The 24,255-nt window shown below is 36.8% G+C and overlaps 1 protein-coding gene across 1 annotated transcript in view; it reads right to left on the reverse strand.

Moving 5' to 3' along the window:
• Nucleotides 1–19,920, reverse strand: part of melt (ventricular zone expressed PH domain-containing protein melted) — a 127,855-nt gene extending 107,935 nt beyond the window's left edge. The window contains exons 1-2 of the mRNA XM_089232622.1: nt 19,637–19,920; nt 8,907–9,144 (exon numbers count right to left, since the gene is read on the reverse strand). Coding sequence (XP_089088748.1) covers nt 8,907–9,115 — 209 coding nt within the window. The 5' untranslated portion in view covers nt 9,116–9,144; nt 19,637–19,920. The remainder of the gene's footprint in view (nt 1–8,906; nt 9,145–19,636) is intronic.
• Between the last annotated feature and the right edge of the window lie 4,335 nt (nt 19,921–24,255).

Here is a 24,255-nt window from a genome sequence, read left to right on the forward strand (position 1 = left end):
TCACATTGAAAAGATACAAAACCGGATGAACCAGATTCTGAGACCATTTCATTATTTGGCATATAATTTGCACCCAAAATATAAAGGTGAAGGACTGACTGATGTGCAAAGTGATTTGGCTCGCACATGGGCAACAGAGAAAATTAACGGTTGTCTGCCATTGCTAATTTCATATGAAGCGGAAGAAACTCCTTTTCCACCTTCTTATTTCAGTGCAGCAGGAAGAATGACAAACCCTGTGATTTGGTGGAAAAGACTTTCTAAATGTAATGCTTTTTCAGCTGAGCCTGCATCTGAACTCATAAAACTAGCAATGCTTTTGCTGTCCAGTCCCACCAGCTCAGCCTCCATTGAAAAAGTATTTTCTAACTTTGGATTTGTCCATTTTCAAAACTTAGAAATCGTTTAGGTGTAGAAAAATGAGCAAAATTAGTTACATGTTATCGGATGCTACGTGGTAAAAATGAACCATACTATTAATTATATATCTATTCTAGGCATTTTGTACCTCAAATTCAAAATCGCAAATTATAATTAATATTTTGTTTCAATTTTAATAAATTAGTGTTTGAAAATGAAACATTGTAATATCAAAGTGCCTCATCATTAAGTTATATACCTATTCTATTCGAAACATCCCAAAGCATCATTTAGGTTTTTGACGGTTTTGACAGTTTTTGACAGTTTAAACCAGTTTTTGACACTTGTCACGTCAAAAACCCAACCCTGGTCAAGGGGTTGGTGTGCTAACCCTTCGATGGGGGACTCCCTGCAGTAGCAATTTTTTCTGTGGTCATGTAGCCGTTTCTGTTGCACCCGTGTCAGGAAAGTTTTCTGACAAGGACGAACTGGGTATCGAACTTGCGACACCTCTGCACATCCTTCGGTACTTTAGGCGAGTATCTTATTGACCTGGGCTACCGCGCCCTTTTAAACACAATTAAAATCCTTTGATGATCACTTTACCCTTTAAGCGGTTTTTAAAATTTCCCTGATCCTCATAAAACTGCCACAGTGGGAATAACTAAACCTTCTAGAAATTGCCACCTATTTTCAACAAGAATATTTTTTTTATGTTTATGAGAGCCGATGTTTTCCCCCAACATAAAATAAAAAACAAGAGGGAGGTAAAAAATTATAATTTTGTCATTTATACTGTATGCATAATCATATACTACCTCAAAGAGAAAGGAAAAACATCCTTTCTTTTTCTTCCTGTTATCAGACTTTGAAAGAAAGCAAACTTTGCCCACTGGCTGTTGATCGACATGATGGGGAAAAGGGAAAACATGGTATCAGGCAAAGCTCTCTGTACAGAGCTAGTTGAGCTTGTGATTGGCAAAATGAGAGGGTTTTAGGAAGAGATATCACATATCTGGGGATTGGCACTGTAAAGATAAAAAAAACGAACATACCTGAAAGCTGGTATTTATCACCCTATTTTGCACAAGTGAGCTAGCTCTAATTAATATCAGGAGTGGGAAGTGACGAAGTCCATTTCAGAGCAGCTTTGGAGCAGCAAAATATAGGATTCGGAGCAGATATTTATAAATTGGAGCAGGGAAATAAACAATATTTTCATTAACCCTCACCCCTTTTCAAAATAAAACAACTGCACTGTCTTTTTTATCAAACATCTTTTCATCAGCTTGATTTTTGTTTCAGGCTTTTCACACCTTGTTTGAAAGAGCGGTTGTCATAAAACTTTCCGCACCAGTCTATTTAAGATGATTTTTGCTTACTGAGGGCACTATTTGCTGTCTGGAACAGCCGCCCTAATAATTTACTAATGGATGTCCGCAGCCATCGGCTGGCAAACGAAATATTTAAGCAAGCAACATAAAACTTATAGTTAACACAAAAAAAGGCACAAAAACCCCAATGAGACCAGGTGACATCTCCAGGCAAGTCTTTCTTGATATTAAGATTAGTAAAAACACATGACACGGAGGCCGTCACGTTACACCTTGCTCTTACAAGATTACGAATGCGCATGTTTTGAAAAATCGTAAAAATTTGGAACACCTGTTCAAAGTGTAAAACATTTTCCGAGAAATCGTTCAGAACAAAAAACATGCGAATCTGTAAAAACTCGTAGAAAAAATCCGGGAAAATCTAGGTTTGAAACCCAAGATTGTGCAGTGGTAATAGACTAAAAATATGATTTTCAAAGGTATTCTAATTTTGAGTTGGCTATTCCTGTGAAAAAAGCTCTGATCGTAACGAAAATCACACAGACCTACAACACAATGTATACATTAAATTTCAAATCCATGCATTACCAATTTGGAGGATAGATGCACGGCCGCGACTAGGGTGAGGGAAGCAGGCAGGTCTACGTAATTGGCTTATCGCAAAGGGTTAAACAGGAAATCTTGAGAATTATTTAGAGTTGGGATGATGAAAATAAGTCATACTAAGTGGAAAAATATTCTAAATGGGAACGATATAAGTGGGGTTGACTGTATATTTGTTTTAGATTTATTACTACATGTGCTAAACTCCACATGTTCAATTCTCAGAGTCTCTTCATACTAGTAGACAATGAAAGTCAATAAACCTTTGGATAGAATATGTTTTTTTAGAAATGAATTATTTATTTGATTCACAGAGATACCTCCTCCTCCTATCCATAACATAGCCCACCGCTCTGTCTCAATGAAGAGATATATGTGGGTGATGAAAGACCTGGAGCATGCTAGAAAAAATTCATAGAAATACCAGTGAATTATGGGGAAGGGGGGGGGCATACTTTTTTCCAAGATAATTTGTTTCGAGAGGGACCCACTTTCACTCAAAAGAGACCCAGATTTTTTGAATATCCTGGATCCCAGAACCCAGGTGAATTAGAGTACAGCGGCATCTCTGTGTATGTATATATATATAATACACTGCCCATAAAAAGATTATGGTTGTCTCATCTAAGTATGGATAGCTTCTCGATTTGTCCCAATATGTTTATCATATTTTTTTCTTAAATGTGTCAATCGTGTTAGAATTCACTACCCTCAGATGTAAGCTATTCCATTTATTGACAACCCTACTACAGAAAAACTCCCTGCAACACCACAACCTGGAACTGTCCCTTACTAAATGATACTAGTGTTATAGAAATGAAATACCTTTTGGGTTTGATAATACGATTGAATAATCTATGTTTGCGTGTACCCAAAATTCCAAAACGAACACGGCTATACGCGTTTCGGAACTATATGAAGTTCCTTCATCAGTAGCAGAAACAAGGAAAGAAAGAGAAATATTGAAACTCCTTATAGCGGGAGTTACTCGCTGTTGTAGACAAGAGTCAAATTCAAAATGAACCAGCAACAAAAGAGTAGAGTAAGAGGACGGAAAAAAGAAAAATGGCGGAGCCAATCGCAACCGAGAACGTGATAGTGATGCTGATGGAGAAGAATAATTATTGTACAAATTGTTGCCATATTTATGAGAAGGGTGGTATGCTAGATAGGTCGTTGACCAACTGGTTTGTGTTTTTGTTGATGTGGAATGATTCGAAGTAATCCAAGTCAGACAGTGAGGGACATTTTCGGATGATTTTGACAGAAGAGAAGTCAAATTTATGGTCAAAGGACCAGCAGTGTTGGGCTATGGATGAGCGGTTAAAGTCTTGGTTGCTTACATATCTTCTATGCTCACTTAAACGGTATTTACCGTTTACGATCATTAAACGGTTAAATATCGTTTAAATGAGCATAGAAGATATATAGAAGTAGCATTGTTTCTGCTACTGACGAAGGAACTTCATATACACTGCTGGCCACCCAAATTGCAACACCAAGAAAGACAAGAGATATCGCAACAATATTTATTTTGTAGATAACATGTTGACCAAGCATCAAATGATTAAATTTATAGACTTCTGTGAAGTGTGGTTCCTGCCAAAATCAGTAGCCAGAGTAGCCGCCATTGTTGGAGATCACCGCTGCCACACGCCTCGGCATTGATTCAAAGAGACTTTGGATGTGTTCTTGGGGTACAGCAGACCAAGCAGCTTCCACGCGTTGCCAAAGTTGATCTGGTGTGGCAGCTGGGGATGTAATCTGGGTCAATCGTTGAGCAACCATGGACCACATGCTTTCTATCGGCGAAAGATCCGGAGAGCAAGCTGGCCAGGGAAGCAATTCAATCTGGCGATTGACGAAGAACCTTTGGACAATGCGTGCCACGTGTGGTCGCGCATTATCCTGTTGAAATATGGCTGTGGGCAAGCCCTGAAGGTAAGGAAGGACAACTGGCTCCAACACCTCGGAGATGTAGCGCTGGCTTTTTAAAGTACCGGCAATGCGTACTAGAGGAGTGCGAGAGTGATATCCAATACCGCCCCATACCATAATACCCGGTGCAGGACCAGTGTGGCGGTGCATAACGCAGCTGTTCAGCATCCTCTCTCCACGGTGTCTCCAGACTCGAATCCGACCATCGTGGTGTTGCAGACAGAAGCGTGACTCGTCAGTAAAGACAATTTCATTCTATTGTGCCGTCCACATCCTTCTTTCATCGCACCATTGGCGGCGGAGACGTCTGTGGTTCTGCGTCAAGGGTAGACGAAGCAATGGACGTCTTGCGGACACACCACTCTGCTGTAAATGCGACAACCCAGCATAACTACCCAGGATTCTGGTCTGGCGAAATCGGTGCAATCGATACACAAAGGAGAGAGACAAATGATTTCAAAGAAATTTCTAGTTTTAACAAAAGTAAATTTATTAATTCTTTAACAATTAAATAAGTTAGGAATAACAGAATTATTTCTCAATTTTCATACCGTACACCAATGCAAGTCCGTTGTCTCATCAATCTAGTCCGACTGCAGGAGTTAGGCGATCTTTATCGGATCACACGTGCCGTGACGTCATCGACCTTGGAGGAAGGTCACGATCCGAGACGAAACCTCACGTGGCGGGAAGAGCTGCAAACAACGGCCGAGATGACGATCGGAAGCAATGATCGATGTGGAACCATTCATCAACCTTGTCAGAAGGTCACGACCCGAAGCGGGAAGAGCTGCAAACTCGACGATCAGAAGCGATGCTGAATCATAAGACGGACGGATGAACGATGACAGGAACGACAACGATTGACTAGAGATGTGGCATGATGGGTCCGGAACCAGCCGGCGATGTAATAGCAACAGAGAGACAAATTATTTCATACTTCAGATGACTCACCCAAAGACGACCACCTTCACCTAAAATGATGTATCCCGAGTTGAAGGGCGAGAATGAATGCGGCTAATGCAAAGTGGCGGCGGGAATTTATACCTATTAAAGGAAATACGGAACGATCCAACTCCTGGGACCGAAAATCTCAGAAAAATACACATCAGAGCATAGCCAATAGGAAAATACATCGTCTAATTTACATAAATAAATGACAATAGATTTTTTATAGGAACTTTTACAAAAGTAAGAATGGCAACAATAAATTAAATGGCGATGTGATCAAGATCGCACATTTTACCGGAATATGAACTATGAAAATATCACAGACTAATTGAATTAACCATGCACAGTTATAAAAGGTAAGATAACATAAATTCTATTAAAGATTATACAATTTCAACTATATAAACATGTTTCAAAAATAAGAGATAGAGGTAGGTTTGACAAATTCCCCAAAGGTTCCCAACTATTGTTACATAAACGGCGTCGTATGGTACGCGCAGACACTGGAAGATGCGGTAAAGACTGAATGTGCTGTGCCATGGTTCGTGATGTGGCTGAGCGATCCGTCACTGCCATACGCACAATACGCCTGTCATCATGTGAAGTGGTGCACTGAGGGTGGATGCGATCGAACACGTCGGTCCGTCGTACCCTCCTGCATCCAACGATCACATATCCGCATTACAGTTGTTTGGTTTCGTCCAACACGACTACCGATTTCCCTCAAAGATAATCCACAATCTCGGTAGGCCACTATCCTTCCTCTGTCGAACTCGGATACTTGATCAAAAGATGATCGCTGTTTTCTACGAGGCATAATTGATCGTTTTTTTGAAAAAACCACAAGAAAAACACAATTGCCGTACTTCAAATCGACGAAATCTCCAAGCCTTAAATGGCGCCACAGGCGCGCGTGATGTGCGTCTGCACTGAAATTCTAATCATTTGCATATCTCACCTCTGCTAATGCATGTTGTAAATTTCATATTATTTGCATGCTTCCTTCAGGGTGTTACATTTACGGTGGCCAGCAGTGTAGTTCCGAAACGCGTATAGCCGTGTTTGTTTTGGAATTTTGGGTACACGCAAACATCGATTATTCAATCGTATTATCAAACCCAAAAGGTATTTCATTTCTATAACACTAGCATCATTTAGTAAGGGACAATTCCAGGTTGTGGTGTTGCAGGGAGTTTTTCTTCAGTAGGGTTGTCAATAAATGGAATAGCTTACATCTGGGGGTGGTGAATTCTAACACGATTGACACATTTAAGAAAGAAATATGATAAACATATTGGGACAAATCGAGAAGCTATCCATACTTAGATGAGACAACCATAATCTTTTTTTATGGGCAGTGTATTTAACCGTTTAATGAGCATAAATGGTAAATACCATTTAAGTGAGCATAGAAGATATGTAAGCAACCAAGACTTTAACCGCTCATCCACAGCCCAACACTGCTGGTCTTTTGACCATAAATTTAACTTCTCTTCTGGCAAAATCATCCAAAAATGCCCCTCACTGTCTGACTTGGATTTCTTCGAATCATTCCACATCAACAAAAACACAAACCAGTTGGTCAACGACCTATCTAGCACACCACCCTTTTAAGAAATCTGGCAATAGTTTCTACAATAATTATTCTTCTCTATCAGCATCACTATCACGTTCTCGGTTGCGATTGGCTCCGCCATTTTTCTTTTTTCCGTCCTCTTACTCTACTCTTTTGTTGCCTGTTCATTTTGAATTTGACTCTTGTCTACAACAGCGAGTAACTCCCGCTATAAGGAGTTTCAATATTTTTCTTTCTTCTTTGTTTCTGCTACTGATGAAGGAACTTCATATAGTTCCGAAACGCGTATAGCCGTGTTAGTTTTCGAATTTTGGGTACACGCAAACATCGATTATTCAATCGATACTAGTGTTCCTCTGGTGAAGCAGTTGATTGATGGTATATTTACTCATGATACATTCGTTGAAAATTTTAAACCCTTTGATCCTATCCCCTGACACCTGCGTTTCTCCAATATAAACATACATTCAAGAAATCAAGCCTTTCTTCATAGCTCAATCCTTGTGTGCTAACAAGAGCATGCATAGATAGTCTCTGCACCCCCTCAACCAAGTCTACGTCCCTCGGTAGGTATGGTTCGAAAATCTTATGGCATACTCCAGTGCAAGACGAACTGAGCCTTGGAAAACAGGGCGGAAGAATGACTTCTGGAGAACATGAGACCTTTTTAAGAATGAAAATATATTTTTTTTAGAGTTGAAATAACAAAGAGGGTTCAGTACATATAGTTTAGAAATATAATAATCTAGGATATATCTTGACCTTTTTTTAGCCACACCACCAGAATCAACAGCACAATCAACTTCAAGACCCACAGGTTTATTTTGAATTTGAAAATAATTCTTAAACATACCTTATTATCAAAATGTTTAGTTGAGAGAAAGAGACATTATAGACCCACTTCAGCCCCCCCCCCCAAGAAACTTTAGAGAAGGCTATGCCCCTTTCAATAATTTATAAACATACTTTGTAACTAATATGCTCCCTCCAACTCCTGAATTACAGCATAAAGGAAAGCTGTCAGACAGCAGCTACATACTATTTCACACTTGAAACTCAAGCACACTGAAAGAATCATTGATACATTATTTTATCCACACAAACATCTAAGACTAATATAATTGATAGCATGAAACTGGATAGAATAGGTTATCTCAGAAAGGGAAGAGAGTTATCTGAGAAAGGGAGGAAGACAAAAAAAGAAAATGCAGTTTCTCATAGATGCTAAAGAAATCCCCTTAAGTTAAGAGTTATGCTATACTATGTACTATGTTGTGGGCAGGTTCAAAATAGCAGCAATTCAAAATTCCCTGGTTTGAGATATCAGCATTTTAAAGATTCACTTGGTGAATCTTTAAGTGGGGGACTGTATAAGGAGAGTTGAGGTGTCAGCATACTTCAAAAATTAATTTTTTTTTTTAGTTGTTACCATCTTGAAGTAGCACATCAATTTGTTTTCCAAAATGACAAACAAATATAGACATACACAGGATATTCTCAAAGGGGAATTTTTACTTCTCTCTTCACAAGGGATTTTTTTTTCATTTTTTTACAGCAAAAAAGGACTAAAAACTTGGCAGAGGGGCTTACAACACCCCCCCCCCTTCTTCTCTGCATATGCCCATGCCATTTTTTAAAATATCCATCTGTACAAAGTTTTCTTTTATGGTTTAGATAGGCCAGAAACATGGGCGGAGATACGGGGGCGGGGGGGGGGGGTATTGTCCCCCAGCATCAAAGGTGGAGTCGGCTGATCTAATGTATATATGAACTGACATCATCATCGTGCCCCCCCCCCCCCAGCAATAATGACCATGCCCCAGACTTACAAGTCTATCTCCGCCTATGGCCAGAAATAGTAATAGAAAAACAGTTTCAGGCTGAGGAATGGCAAAAACCAGTAGCTAAGGTTAAAACCAGAAATGCTCATTTCAAAAAAGACGTTTTCAACATAACCTAAAACATATTTTGCTGAAATTCAAAGTTTGGATATTAGTAAATTCAACTTGGGTATTGAGTTACGAACTTTGGTCAATTAGTGTAATTAACTACTATAAATTATATAACAATTTTTTTTTTGTTTTCATAACATAATAAAAAAAATAAATGTATGTCATAGCTATACTCAGTTTACAATAACTAACCTGATAGCTGATGTCACTCTTGTAATGCATATTTCAACAACACTTTGATTGTTGTCATTATGAGTGAAATCTGAAGCACTTGAAATTTCCTGTATTCGAGTAAGCACTTCAGACAAATCTTCTACAACTGATTTATCATCTATTGAAAACAGGTCGCCTGCTCTAGAAAGGTCCCTATTGGTCAATACTTGGGCAAAAAGATCATGCATTCTGAACTGGATGAGCTATTCATGAAAATCTGCAAAAAATAAATATTTAAAAAAATATTAATGATAAACTTAATTTGCAGAAAAAAAAAAACTGATAGATACAAGCAACCTTGCCCAAATTTCATGTTTATATTGGGGTTCGATAGCCCAGGTCGATAAGATACTTGCCTAAAGTACCAAAGGATGTTTAGAGGTGTCGCAAGTTTGATACCCGGTTCATCCTTGTCAGAAAACTTTCCTGACACAGGGGTACAACAGAAACAGTGACATGACCACAGAAAAAATTGCTACCGCAGGGAGTCCCCCTTCGAAGGGTTAGAGCAACAACCTCTCGATGAGTATAAAAAACAAGCCTGCCATTCGGAATCTACAATAAATTGTAGGTCCCTCCCAGTCTAATTAGCTCTTGTGTGCAAAAAATGACCGTGGTGCGACAAAAGTTATCAATGATCATGTTTATATCACTTGTACACATCATTGATTGAACTTATCAATGTGTGTATAGGTGAACAGTGAAGTCACTATCCTAATTTTTCCAAATCCAACCTAAAACCCAGGTTGTAGGAAAATAACAGGGTTAGCCAGTTTCTAATGCTTATTAGGCATCCACTCCATGCTATTTATGACATTATAGGGAGAAGAAAATTTTAAAATTAGCTCCATGAACAAGCAGTGTTTTTGCTCTGTATAAAGAAAAGGAGACCCACTCACTGAAATTCTGATGACTGTATTTTACATTCGCAATGGCGTTTTGCTTTAGTAAACACTTTAATTTTTTTTAAATAATCACAATATAATAAAAATGTTTAATAGATTGATCAAACTCAATTCAAAATTCATATATTAAAAGTTGCTAACTGCTTTAGATCTTTGTGGGGTTAAGGGTAGTTTTGGAATAACAAAATGAATGAGATCATCATGATACATCATTTGATAAATTCTCAAAAATGTCAGCCTCGATAAATCACAATCAGGGATTTGAGAGAAATTAAAGTGAGCATGGTCGAGAAGCTATCCGCACTTAGATGAGAACCGTAATTTTTTATGGACAGTATATTTGTATTTTATCATAATTATTGATTTTATATTGCTCTTATTGGGTTGCTGTATTTTTTATATAGTTTGGATATATATATATTTGACATCCATATTTTTTATGGACATCTTTTTTCGGCCACCTCGTTGGGCATTTTGTCTGCTGTGGTATTTATATTTGAACATAATTTCAATAATTATACCAGTTTATGATTTGAGAGATACGTTTACATAACCCACTGAATGGTTATGCTGAAATATGATCGCAAATACTAAAATTTATGCTAAAATATATGGGAATTTGGAGAACAGTGGGCACAGCTTTTGAAGTTATTTTTTTATTTGAAATTTATGAATCAATCTATCTGAAAAAAATTACGAATATCCCTCTATTCCTTATATTTACCTGTGAATTTTCTTAAAGAATGAATGTTAATGATTTGCATGAAAAATTATTTTCTAAACTAAAAAAAATGTTCTGTGCCTCAGACACGGGGCCTGGCTTAAGAATTTTATGGCCCAGGTCAAATAATAATAAAATAAATTTTATATATAGTCACTCTCGGACATGGCCCCCGGCCAAACTTTTCTTGAGCCCTTCTGTAGTGAATTTATAGTGCAGGGAAAAAAATGATGAGAATTGTCCTGGGCTCTCAGCCCAACCCTTGTGGAGGACCCTGCTCTCAGACTTGCAAACTTTTCGATTAACAAACATAAATCTTGAAAAGGAAAAAACTGTTTAGAAAGAATAACTTATTGCACTCCTTTTTTTGTTATTTTAGGAAAGCTTTAATAGTTTGGATCGTAATCAAACACTATCTTTTGAGAGTGAATTACATTTTAATTAATTTTGATAAACGTGGTCCCCCTGCTTCCACTTATAGTTGTACCTCGAATTACATTGAAGAGACATATGTTACATTACTGACCTATCACAATTCGATAACCTTGATCATTCTTCTGATTTTTTGTTGTTGTTGTAAATTAATGGAACGAATGAAATCACAATATAATTCGCAAAAATAAAAACATTGTGAGACACGTTAGTACCATATTTGGAATAACTAAAAATTACTACATAAGCTCTTAAGTGTTATTTAAAACCAAGAGTCTGTTACAGAAATAGAATTCCAAGATTACAATCTCAATAAGTTAATATTCTAATTCAAAATTCGAAACAAACGTAGTCTACAACCAGGGGCATATGCAGGATTGACCTTCGGAGGGGCCACAAAAGGTTTTGGGGGGATACAAGGAATCTCTTCCAGAGAAATTTTGAGTTACAAACCTTTAAAAACATTTAAATTAATATAAATTTCATGCAAACAGCATATATATATGAAAATATTTTCTTTCAATATTTCTTTTACAAAAACATTTCATTTTATTTGTAATTTTTTATCATCTTGGGTGGGGGGGGGGGGGGCACAAAACTCTCTGTTTCCCCCCCCCCCCTCTCATGTATGCCTCTGCCTACATCCTAAATATTTGGGTCTTTAAATTTTGTATTCTAAATATTTGTTAAGTAAAAACTCAAGCTATTTGTGAAACAAAATATCTAATATATTGGTACTATACTAGGTGAATGCAGAAGTCTCGAAAATCTGAGCCCTGAAAGTTCGAGTTGCCGGATAATCAGAGGCACAGAAAACTTTTGAATTTCCTTCTTGAAGTCAAATCTAAAATTGTTGATCAAGTATTAAAAGTGAACCTTTCAATGAGGTCAAATGTGTTGTCGGATTCAATCTGGTATAAAAATGTAATTTCGAAATGACCGTAACAGAATGGACATTTTAAAATGGGAAAAATTTGGGGACACGAACAAAAAAATAGTTTTTCATAAGGAAAAAAGTTTCATTCAAAATTTTATTGACAGTTTTATTTATCTACGGTGCATATACAGGGTGATAAGCGAATAAGCCCTTATTTAAAAATTAAATATCTCTACAACAAAGATCAATAGAATTATGCGGTAAACGGTACGTTTATTAGCAAAACTGTAAGAATGTTGTACAGAAATTTCGAAAATTTAAATTTTTTAAAATTAAAAAAAAAAAAAACTGGAGATTTTGGGGTTCCGAAAATCCTCATTTGTGTGAAGAGAAACCAATGCATTCGCCTAAAGTTACTGCATGGGCTGTAGTATGCGCCATGTGTGCTGACAAATTGTTCCAAAATTGTAAAGTAACGTTCAGTAGTAATCGTTTCTCGCACGAAGAAGGGGCCAATAATGCCTCTGGTGCATACCGCAGCCCATGCAATAACTTTAGGCAAATGCAGTGGTTTCTCTTCACACAAATGAGGATTTTCGGAACCCCAAAATCTCCATTTTTTTTTTTTTTAAATTTTAAAAAATTTAAAAAAAACGAAATTTTTGAAATTTCTGTACAACATTCTTACAGTTTTGCTAATAAACATACCGTTTACCACATAATTCTATTGATCTTTGTTGTAGAGATATTTAATTTTGAAATAAGGGCTTATTCACTGATCACCCTATATAAAATGTGATTCCAAGTTTCTTGAAAAAAAAAATCCAGATTTGCACCGTCTCTTTATTTAATACTTTTTTTCAAGCTGGAACAGCCAGATTTTGAGGTTTTGCAAAACAATTGATTAAAAAAAAATTAGATACCATCTGAAACAAATTGGGAAATACAATATAACAGAATTAAATGAAGAACTAGAAAAAAAAATTAAAATTACCACCAGAGTGCTTTGAAATTTTGTAAAAAAAATTATAAAGCCTCAAAAACGGTTTGCACATTTTTTTGAGAATGATCCGTATACAAGTGTTTTCAGTGCCAGATTAAGGCGTTTGGAGCAGGGTTGTCGAATTTGCTCCACGGGGAGATACTCATTTTCTCCCCGGGCTGGGGTTTTTTTGGGGAAAATTGCTTGTTTTTGAAGAAAATGTAGCTTTCAGGTAAGTTTACGTATTCCAAAAATTGCTGCATAGTGCAGTATAGGTTTTGGTGCCTCCCCACTCCCGATCCCTACAAGTATATTTAACTATATATTGAATCTGTAAATGAAAAAAAAATGAAATTTTATATTTCAGAACTAACTAATTTAAGGCAGAATTATGGTGTGAATATTTCTAAGCACAGACATTGAAGGTCTCTCCCCCTCACCAACGGAACGCCTTTCTTTTCCTACTTGCAAAGTCTTTGATAATATCTGAAGATGTCTCTCCTCTATTACTGTGTTTCCCCAAAAATAGGACCTGAATGCATTAGGGTTTATTTTTGGGATAGGGCTTACATATATATATTAGGAACATCCTGAAAAATCATGTTAAGGCTTATTTTTTGGTTTTTGGGAGAATATCTTTTTCTTAACTATCTTTATAACTATCTCTCTTTCTTTCCCAAAGAAAAATTTGAGTTATAATTCTTCGGCTCCAGTCTGTTTTCCTGCAGCCATCTCTCATCCGTTGCCGACCCACCCTTCTTCATGCCAATTCTTATCATCACCATGGATAGTCGCCACTCCATTTTTGCTGCCATGGATTTCTTCATCAACGCTACGGGCTGTAAACCAGTTAGCGAGCCAAGGACTGACGCCACCTATATATACTAATAGCCTTCCTCAGTGCTTCAGAATGCGGAGTCGTTGTTCTCATGCTCGTCAGAATGCTGATTTCTTTATTATTGCAGGTCAGTCTTCTTCTCTTGTTTAAATTTTTATTTACTTTAATTTATCATTCTCATATTTCAACAATGACCCCGCAGACTGAATTTAATACTAAGAAAATTTTTGTCACTGTTCCTGTTTTTGATATATATTTTTTGTATCCTTTCCCTGATTCCTCATAAATCCTCCTGCACATCTTTTTCCCAGGCACTCTTGCTCTTATTATCCGACGACATTGAGTCTAACTCTGGATATCCCATGTTAACAACTCCCCTCCACCTTCCACCCGTCAATTCAGATCTGGCTCCACTTATGAAAATGCTGTCAAACCCGATACTTCTTCTGAATCAATAACTCTCCTCACTATTCAGGAAACTCAAGTTGCCATACTCAACCAACTGATGCTTCTTTCCCAAAAACAAGATTTCTTCCGCTTCTAATTAACCGGTCTTTCCCAACAACTTAGCACAGTTGGAGATAAATTATCCCCTATGGATGACCTTTCCTCCAATTTTTTAGAACTCTGATCCTCCCTTGTTTCTAAAATAACAGACCTTGAAGATTGTTCTCGTTGCTAGAATCTTATCTTCTGTGGAATCCCCGAGAAACCGTCTAATACCGAAACATCCATGGAACTCTAACATAAAATCACTTGTAACACTTTAAAATCAAAGGTTTGTAAAGTTTTAGAAGAATTAACAGAAAATGAATCTCAAAGCACACTTAATGAAGATATTAAACAGAAAGCAAATATGATATGATTATTTTGATAAAGTTAATTAGAAATAAGACTCAATTTAACCATCACAACAAGGGAAAAACTGCAAATTTTAACTCTGGCCCCTGCTTTAGGAAAGGGGAACAAGGAAAAAAAATCTGAAGAGTTCAATGTCACTGAATATGCTGTGCGAAAAGCTGGAGAGATTTTGTAAATAAAAAAGCAGAGGTGAGCCATTGTGTTTTTATTATAAAAAGAATCAAAAATTAAATTTCAACGATTTTTTTCCAATCTAATTTTTTAATGCAAAGGTTTAAATTTTCTTTCCTAGTCATTATCTACATTTTTTATGAGCATTTTAGTGGAAACTTCATTTGAATGTATTGAAAATCTGCAAAGTTATGATATATTTTCACAAATAATATTGCTTGAATGGAGTTATCCTAAGAGACATCATTCGTAAGGTTAGAAAATTTTTTTTTTCTCAAAAAGTTTTTGAGATATGTACATGAAATTTTGCATGGTCAACAAGGATGGTAGAAGCAATAAACAAAAAATAATAATTGGAATCCGGGATGATGGGTTGCATTTCAGTATCTAGTTGAATGATTTGAAATCAGAACGATCCAGTCTTATTTCGATGAATTTTGTGTTGCGAACCAGAATAAACATATTAACGGTCAAAAAAACTTTTTTTTTTTTCTCCATTATTTTACTTCATATATATAGGAGAACTTTAAAATAAAAATTGTTTTGGTAACTGCTGTGCTTCTGGTATAAAAATAAGTTTGAAAAATTGTATTTTTTCTAATGAAAAATTCCACAAAAACAAAGTTTACATAATCTTTTTGCATGTAAATTTCAAATGTAAGTGTATGAATTATTTTTATTCATATTTTGTATGTTTTTGTGAACACTTTAGTGAACATTTCACTTGAATATATTGAAAATTGAAAAAGTTATGATTTATTTTCTCAAACAATGCCGCTTAAAAATTGAGCCTCAGAAAAGTCATCTGCATAAGTTTTTGATAAATTTCAACATTTGTTGAAATTTATCAAAAAAAAATGGTTTTTTTTCTCAAAAAGTTTTAGAGATATGCAAATAATATTTCACACGGTTAATAAGGATGGTAAATGCAACAAATAAAAAAAAAAGTCATTGAAATCTGAGACTATGGGTGGCATTTTGACGGGTGATTTGAAATGAAATGACCCCAATATTAAATACATTTGGAACCCTGATATTAATGACATTGTCCCTGCCTTTACACCCCAACCAGTTCCAAACCCTAATCTATCCACCAGTCGTCCCTGTACCCCTAATGCTCCCTTCAGGCCCTCACCCATTAACAGCCCTCTCCCCATTCTAAACTAAATACTTTTTAATACATATACGTAACATATGTATAAATGTATTTAAAACTAAATACATTTAAATTAGGTACCATCAACATTATAAGTTTAAATAATAAAATCCTTTTCTTCGAATTCATTTTGCTTGCTCACAACCTCCCCTTTCTTGGAGTCACTGAATCTTGGTTAAATAATTCTGTGTCTAATTCCGAATTTCTTCCCCCTAATTACAGTGCTTTCCGTAAAGATAGAAACTCGTGGGGGAGGTGTCGCACTGGTTTCAATAATTTTATTCCTCTCACTGAAATTCCCTTGCACTCTGACCTCAAAATTGTTGCAGCTGAATGGCATCGCCCTGTTTCCCCCTAGCTATTTTTTCCCTCTATATACCTCCCTCCCCAAATTTACACTTATTTGGCCCATAGAACTTATTATTGAAAAATTCTCCCTCACACATTCCCTAATTCTCACTGGAGATTGGAACTTCCCAGGCATTGATTGGATAAATATGCATTCTACCTCTGGCAATCACCGAATTAATAATAAAGTCCTTGACATTTTCCTTAAATTCAATCTTGTCCAATCTGTCTTAGAACCAACTCAAATTAAATTTCACTACAATTTAATCCTGGATGTCATTGTTACTTCCAATCAAATCCCAGTTCTTGACATCTCCATTTTCAAGAGTTGCTTGGACCACAAAATCCCCTTGATTGATTTTTCCCTCCAACAAACTTGCCACCAAACCAAATTTTAATAAGGCCAACTACCCCCTATGCAAAATATTCTTCGTTTCCACTTCTCCAATTTCTTATCGCTTTCCTCCTCCAACAACATTCATACATTGTGGGCCACTTTCAAATCTACAATCCTCAAATGCTTAGCTACAGTTCTCAGTAAGAATGTCTCATCCAAGTACATTTACAACCCATGGATCAATAAAGATATCATCCCTTTAAAGAGAAAAATTCGCCATACTTCTTTTAAATACAAAGTAAACAAATCCCACTCACTTTAATCTACAATTTCTACCTACACCCAAAACCTTAAAAAGACCTTGTTTCTTTTTAAAAAAACTAAATATCTTTCTCACTCTTTACCAAATTATTACAAATCCAATCCCTGAAAGTTTTGGAACTTCCTCTGTCCCAAAACAGCTGGCCCCCATCTCTCAAAATTTGAACTAAAGACGTCTTTTCTGTTGCAGATATCGCCACCGAGTTCAATTTAGCATTCCGCTCAGTTTTCTCATTGATTTCCCCCCCCCCTCCCACAATATTCAACCACCGACTCCATTCACAACTCTAACTCAATCTTTATTTCTAGGGAGGGCATTGTAAAATTATTGAAAAAACTCAAACCTTGCTCTTTGGACTCGGATAGAATCCCTAACTACATTCTCAAATTCGGAGCTGAAAAAATTGCTGACTATCTTTTGATTATTTTCAATGTTTCTCTAAATTCCTCCATTCTGCCATCTGATCGGAAAATAAACAAAATCATTCCAATGCACAAACCTGGTCCTCTTACTGATCCCCTCAATTTCACACCTATTGCAATCACCTCATCTTGCTGTAAGATTCTTGAACACATCATAGCAAAGGATATTTGCACTCACCTTGACTCCTTAAAAACCCCCAGACCCCCCCCCCCAAATGACGGGGCTGATTCTCTCTCCACCTCCTTTCAATTGGCCCTTTTCATCCATGACCACTCGAGAGCATTCGATAAAAACTTACGAACTGATACCATTTTCATAGATTTCTCAAAAGCATATGACAAAGTCCCCCACACGATAAATTACTACTTAAACTTTCTACACTTGACTTAATTGTTCAATTGCTTAATTGGATGGAAGCCTATAAAAATATCGCGAACAATATGTCCACTTCCATCTGCCACCATAAATTCTGGGACCCCACAGGGATCAGTAATTTCTCCACTTTTATTCTTAATATTTATTAACGACCTCCTGAAACACTCAACTGTACCACTAGACATTTTGCAGATGATTGCATAATCTACCACACCATAAATCACGAGTCAGATGAAGAACTTCTCCAACGCAATATCAATCCCATCTCCCAATTGTGTTCCATATGGCAAATGCCTCTCAACATCTCTAAAACGGTTCTCATGAGAATTTCACGTAAACTCTCACCTTTTGAATTTTCATACTCTATCAATAACTCCTCCATATCTCAGGTTTCTTAATATAAATATCTCAACGCCATCATTTCAGCAGACCTCTGTACTGGAATAAACACATAGATTATGTCTATAAAAAATATCTCAAACTCTCTTTCCTTCGCCGCAACCTTAAACACTCTACTCGCGATGTTAGACTCACTCTATTATCAATCCTATATTTTTCAGTCCTCTCCTATGCCTCTGAAATTTGGAACTCCTACACTGCTAGCAATATTGAGAAGCTGGAATCAACACAAAATAAATCTGCCCATTTCATCTGCGACAGTTGGTCCTCCTTTGTGTCTGTCTCCGAACTTAAACATGAACTCAATCTTCTCTAAGTACTCACTGTCTTTTTTCTCAATTAACCATACTTCTTAAAATTCTCCCTGGACATTTAAATTTCGATACCACTGGTATTATAGCTCCAAGCCAAAATATATCTCTAGCAGACTTGATCATCCACTTAAGATAAACCCTATCTCTGCTTCTACCGACTGCTTTAAATTTAACTTCTTTTCGCATACCATAACTAACTGGAACTTGCTCCCCTCCACTGTCGTTGATTCACCCACACCATTTATATTTTCGAAAAATGTAACACCTTTTTCTGTCACCATCAACCGCATTCTCATGTTCAGACCTCAGTCAACATTATTGTATAAATTAATTTTGAAGACATATTTGAATGATGGTTATGCAAAAATCAACAAAAAATTACAACTTCATAAAGTATTTCCTTTGGATGTTGTCATTTGAAATAAACAGGAAGTGTGGTTTAGATTTTCAGAACCAAATGAGACGATGCGTCCACGTCCACCTTAAATACTCATTGCTTCATTCGGTCCTCAGCGTCAAACTATACTAGTTGTTTATTTACACTATACAAGTTTGATAAAAAATGTTTTACAAAACTTAAAAAAACAACCAATAAGCCTATTCGGTTACATTTACTTGAATATAACAAATACACTTATTGGTTGCATTTTTTTTTTCAAGTTTCATAAAAGAACTTTTCTAAAACTTTTGTAGTGTAATACTGGCTATATGCTGTTTTTTTATTTACAACAAAAGTACCCATGATTAATGGTTACCCCCTTTAACGAATTTTTTTGTCCCGCAGATGCTCGAAAAAGAGTGGGTTTCACTGTATTTATATCAGCCACTTTGTTTGATAATTTTTCTGCTTTAGCCATGAATTTCTATTTTAAAAAAATAAAATTCATCCCGGGCTGAAGCATCTAATGTGGGAACCATATATGAAGCAACAGAACAAAATTAAACCTCACATTTATTCGATAATTCAAAAACTGAAACTTATTTTGAAAATTCCATTCATTCTACATGGACATTTGCCACTTCATTCCATTGAAGTCCAACTTCGTCACCAAAACCAGTTCTACTTAAATATCCCGATATATTCAACTTCATAAAATTTCACGATTAAAAGATTTAAATATCTCTGACTGCCCTATTGGGATTAAATCGTAACATATTAATAAATTTTCGAATTGTGTCATCATTTGATATCAGAATTTAAACAATTTTTTGAACGCAATCATTTTATTCAAATTGCGATACACTTACCACATCTCATTGATGTGACTGTGGGAAAAGAAATTTAATGATATTTGATGCGAAAAGTTGGATAAATTGATCAGGAATAATTCAAAAAATTGCCGACAATACGAGTTATCTTACACAGAACCGGTTCTCTGACACTAATGCTAGTTCAAAGCCCCTCTCGGGAACATTGAACACTAACACTAGATGGTGACGGCCGTAACCAAAGCTGCGTTCAGTTTTCAAGCGGCTTCGGCCGTAACTAAACTTGGGACGTAGCCAGCTCAGTGGACGTAGCAGTTTCTCCTCAAGAATAAAAATCGTGGCTCAAGGTTATACAAATGCTGGTGAATTTGTGACTCCTTGTTCATGACGTCACAGAAACGTCAGAAGGGTTTCTGTAAGGACGTTATAATTAGCATGGCCATACAACCCGCATTTTTTGAGACAGTCCTTGTTCTTTACGTATTTTCAACGAAGAGCCAACTTGATTTTTTATTCTTTTTTTTCTTCAAATTGACGATTAAAATTGTCTTCCCAACTCAGAAATCGCATTCCGATAATTAATGACCATAAATAAGAGAATATTCATATCTCACATATTTTTCTTTTTTTTAATTAATTGCAATTTGAAGTGGTGATTCCGCGATTGGTAGGCTGACTAGGCTAACCGTATTTGCTCGAGAAAAATACGGCAAATTAGGGTTCGAAATGCAAGTTTTCACCATATCTACAAACAAAATGTTCGAGAGTCCAGATTCTGTGCCCGGATTGATCGAAACGATGGTTGCTGGAGCACTGGCTGTTTGGCTACTTTCCTTTTACTTGGCTAATTTCCTCTTTGCTTAGCTAGTTTCCCTTTCATAGTCCATTTCAGGTTAACTTTGCAGTGAAGGGGAAGCTACGAGGGAACCGCATCACTCGTTGCTATAGGAACTAAAGTCTCTTAACCAGTGCCGTCTTATGCATGGGCCCACCCGGGCACGGCCCGGGGGCCTCAGGAGAAGAGGGGCCTCACAAAAATGAGATCCGATTGAAATTTTCTAGAATTTGCAAGGTAGGGCCTCAGAAAAACCAATTGGCCCGGGGGCCCACGATACTCTTAAGACGGCCCTGCTCTTAACCAATGTATCCATGCCCGGCCTCGTTAAGGTATGGCCGATTCTCGCCAATCTCACTGAGAAAAATATTTTTTTACGTGTAACGTAATTATACAGTTAAATTAGTAATAATTATAGAATTAAAAAAAGCATTGCCGATACTTTCAGAAATTAAAGTGAGGTTTTTGGAATCATTTGTTTTGTTTTTTGATAAGAAAGTGTTTTAAAATTTAGAAAAAATAATTATCTTCTATCAGCGTGTCACGTACTCTTCATTGATGTGCCGTAAGTATTATTAGTAAGTACCCCTGTAGGACGAACTTCGTTCGGCGCGGGCCTACGGCCCGCAAACGGCTTCGCCTCCTCGCCTGAACGAGGCTCAGACGTCGCTTAGCTCCTCCGGCAGTTAAAGGGGGCCCCTGCCCCGGAGTGAAAATATCAACTCTGAAAGTATATCTCACCACAACCGGAAATATAGCAAACCCGATAAGTTCAAACAGGATGTTCCAACTCTAACCACTGCACCAAATGGCACATGCTGATCACGCGTAAAATTAGGTATATCTATCATTAAACGTCACCAGAAAATATATTGCCACCAACCAACAGTCGCCAGAAAAACGCACGCGTCCAGGCCCGTCTCTATTTTATGGTAGAATAGACATGGCACCACCCCCTCCTACAGCGGACAAATCATTTTCCCCTAATTTTTTTTTTTGTTGTTCTTTAAATTTTTTTTCACTTTTCCACTCCTCAGTGGACACAGAATACATTTTCCCTAATTTATTTTAAGTCAACAAATTTTATTTTTGCTCTTTCATCACGGATTTGGCTCCCCTCCTACAGCGGACAGAGAAATCATTTCCCTTAATTTTATTCGACTTTTCACTTCGGATTTGGTGGCCTAAGAGCAGACAGAAATAATTTTCCTTAATTTTTTTTTGTTTGTGTTTCTTTACACTTTTTTTTCTTTCTTACATCTCAGATTTCACGCCCCTCCTAGTGTGGACAGAGAGAGAAACCATTTTCCATAAAAATTCTTTTGGTCCTTAAGATTTTTTTGCTTATTGACTCGGATCTTCTAAGATTTCATACCCTCTAGGAGTGGAGCCCCATGTGGCCGTACGAATCGCACGGCCGAACAGCCGCTCCTGCATTCATAATTTTCAACTGAAATTTAATTTTGTTTCAGTTGCAATTTTTTAATTAAAATTTCATGTATAATTTTTTTAGTCACAATTCCCCATATAATTTTTACTGAAATTTGTCATGGTACTAAAATTTCAATTTCACGCATAATTCCCTTTAAATTTCACTCATAATTTTTTAATTAGAGTTTTGCACATAATTTATAACTGAATGGTGTGGATGCACCGAACTGTTCAGTTATACCCAAAGCCGCTTGGAAGTCTTAATGCAGCTTTGGTTATACCTGCGCAGAGCCTATACAGACATACGCTCTGCCTCAGTTTTGTCGATGTAACCTTCAACCTCTTTTGTGCCTACAGGGTTGCTGTCTATAGGACAACTCTTATCTCAAACACTCCCTCACCGAGGGTGTTATTAGTGAATGAAAGAAGGGGAACGATTTTGTGAGTGTGTGTCGACCTCTTCCTTCCCACCTATACCAATAATACAATTTTTTTTTTGTGAACTGGGGACGATGACAACTTGTTACCCTCCAAGTTTATCAACGTAACTCCCTGGGGATCCAACCCGTACACTCGAAGCCTTTTTTCCTAAAGTCGTAGTCTACTCCTAGTGGTGCCCAAACCATGGGTCACGACCCCCAATAAACTGGGGGGGGGGGATCGCAAAAAATTCTTCAAAATAAAAACTTCCAAGAAATTCATTTTTATTTAAAAATATGTTAGAGCTGAAGAATACCTTTATTAAGGGTTTAACAACCATAAGTATTCTTTATGGGCATTGTATAATATTTTATCATGTGTATATATTGTTTACAATTTTTTGTTAATTGCATTTTTAATTGGGTTGCTATATTTTCGAAATATATGACATCCATATTTTTTTATGGGCATCTTTTTCTCAGCCACCTCGTTGGGCATTTTGCCTGTTGTGGCGTTGTATTTGTATAAGCTGAGCTAATTACCATGTAACATACAATGTGATTTTATCAAATTCTACTTGTACAATAATAAATATATCGACTCCGTATAGCCAGAATCACGAATGCGCAATGTCCTTGCAAAAAAAAAGAAAGTGAGAGAATCACCCATTTCAAAATTGTATATTTCGTAAACATTAAAAACACAATACAACAAGTAATAAGTGAATATACGAGGGGGGAATGCGTCTACGTTTTATGAACGGTTTTTTTTTTAATGGTCGATTTCAAGTGCAGAATCATTTTGAAATCGCATGATTCTTTCTTAATCACCGTGTATACGAAAATCAAGGACCGTACACTCCCATCTCGCATAAGGGACACCAAGTACATCGAAAAACAAAGTAAATAGTTATATGATATTTAAAAAAACTGAATATTTTTGGAAGTCAATATCGCCTAATTAAAATCGGAACAAGCGTTCCAAAAAGGGCATTCAGGACAGCGCATTTACTGGCAAAACGGGACATATGGTCAGCTTAGGGGGGTCGTGCTTCAAAAAGTTTGCGCACCACTGCTGGTTTTAACCTTTATATTCTAGAAACCTTATCCTGTACGGACGCCATATTCCGTACGGAAATCTTTTACTGCTGAAAAGTACGGCTGTTGTTCGAGAAAAAAAGATAGGCGATTGTTGATTTACGTGAGGTATCTTGGAAAATTACATCAAAAGCTGGCCGGTGTATTGCTGAAATAAGACGACTCAGAAGATGAATACTTATCGTTTACCGATGGCAAGGTAAATGAGCGAACGAAAACGGGTGTTCATGCAAGTACAGCATTATGGTTTTTTTCCTCGCCATCTTCTTACGTGTCTGGTCAAGTGTAAAAGATCCTTCTTCTATAACGAAAAAGTTTTATTATTTTTGGAATGATAAGCTTGATTTTTGCATATTTCTCTAGTTGCATATTTTTTAATTGAAACAAAACGTTGTTCATCAACTAAATCGTAAACGCAGTGCTGTAATTTGGAAAGAAAATTTAGATTCTCGGGGAGTGGGGAGGAAACCACGAGAGTTTACAAAATTCTCACTAGAATACCTGTAGTAAACATGTGAATTTATGTGATGTCACGCAGCAGCTGTTATAAAACTTAGAAACATTCGCAGAGATCTTGTTTCTCAATGTGTTTGTTGCTCACAGTGACAATAAGTTAACGAGATCGCGCTTTCTTTGTCAAATTGTTTTACCAGAACAGCAATTCCGAAGTAACTGCGGAAAATATGGAAATATCGGACTTAGAAGAGGATTCGGAAAAAGGCCCACTGAATGTTAAAAACCTTTGGGGTATGATAACGAAATTTGAAACTACAGGATCGTTGGCTGTTCGTCCTGGAAGAGGAAGGAAACCCGTTTCTATAGACGCAGAGCAGGAGGTTTCGTTTCAGGTGGAAGAGGACAGAGCTTCAAATTCC

The sequence above is a fragment of the Pholcus phalangioides genome, unplaced genomic scaffold, assembly GCF_987345545.1.
Source record: "Pholcus phalangioides strain wild (caught in Gottingen) unplaced genomic scaffold, Ppha-v1.0 ptg000007l_1, whole genome shotgun sequence".
In the NCBI taxonomy this organism is placed as follows: domain Eukaryota; kingdom Metazoa; phylum Arthropoda; class Arachnida; order Araneae; family Pholcidae; genus Pholcus; species Pholcus phalangioides.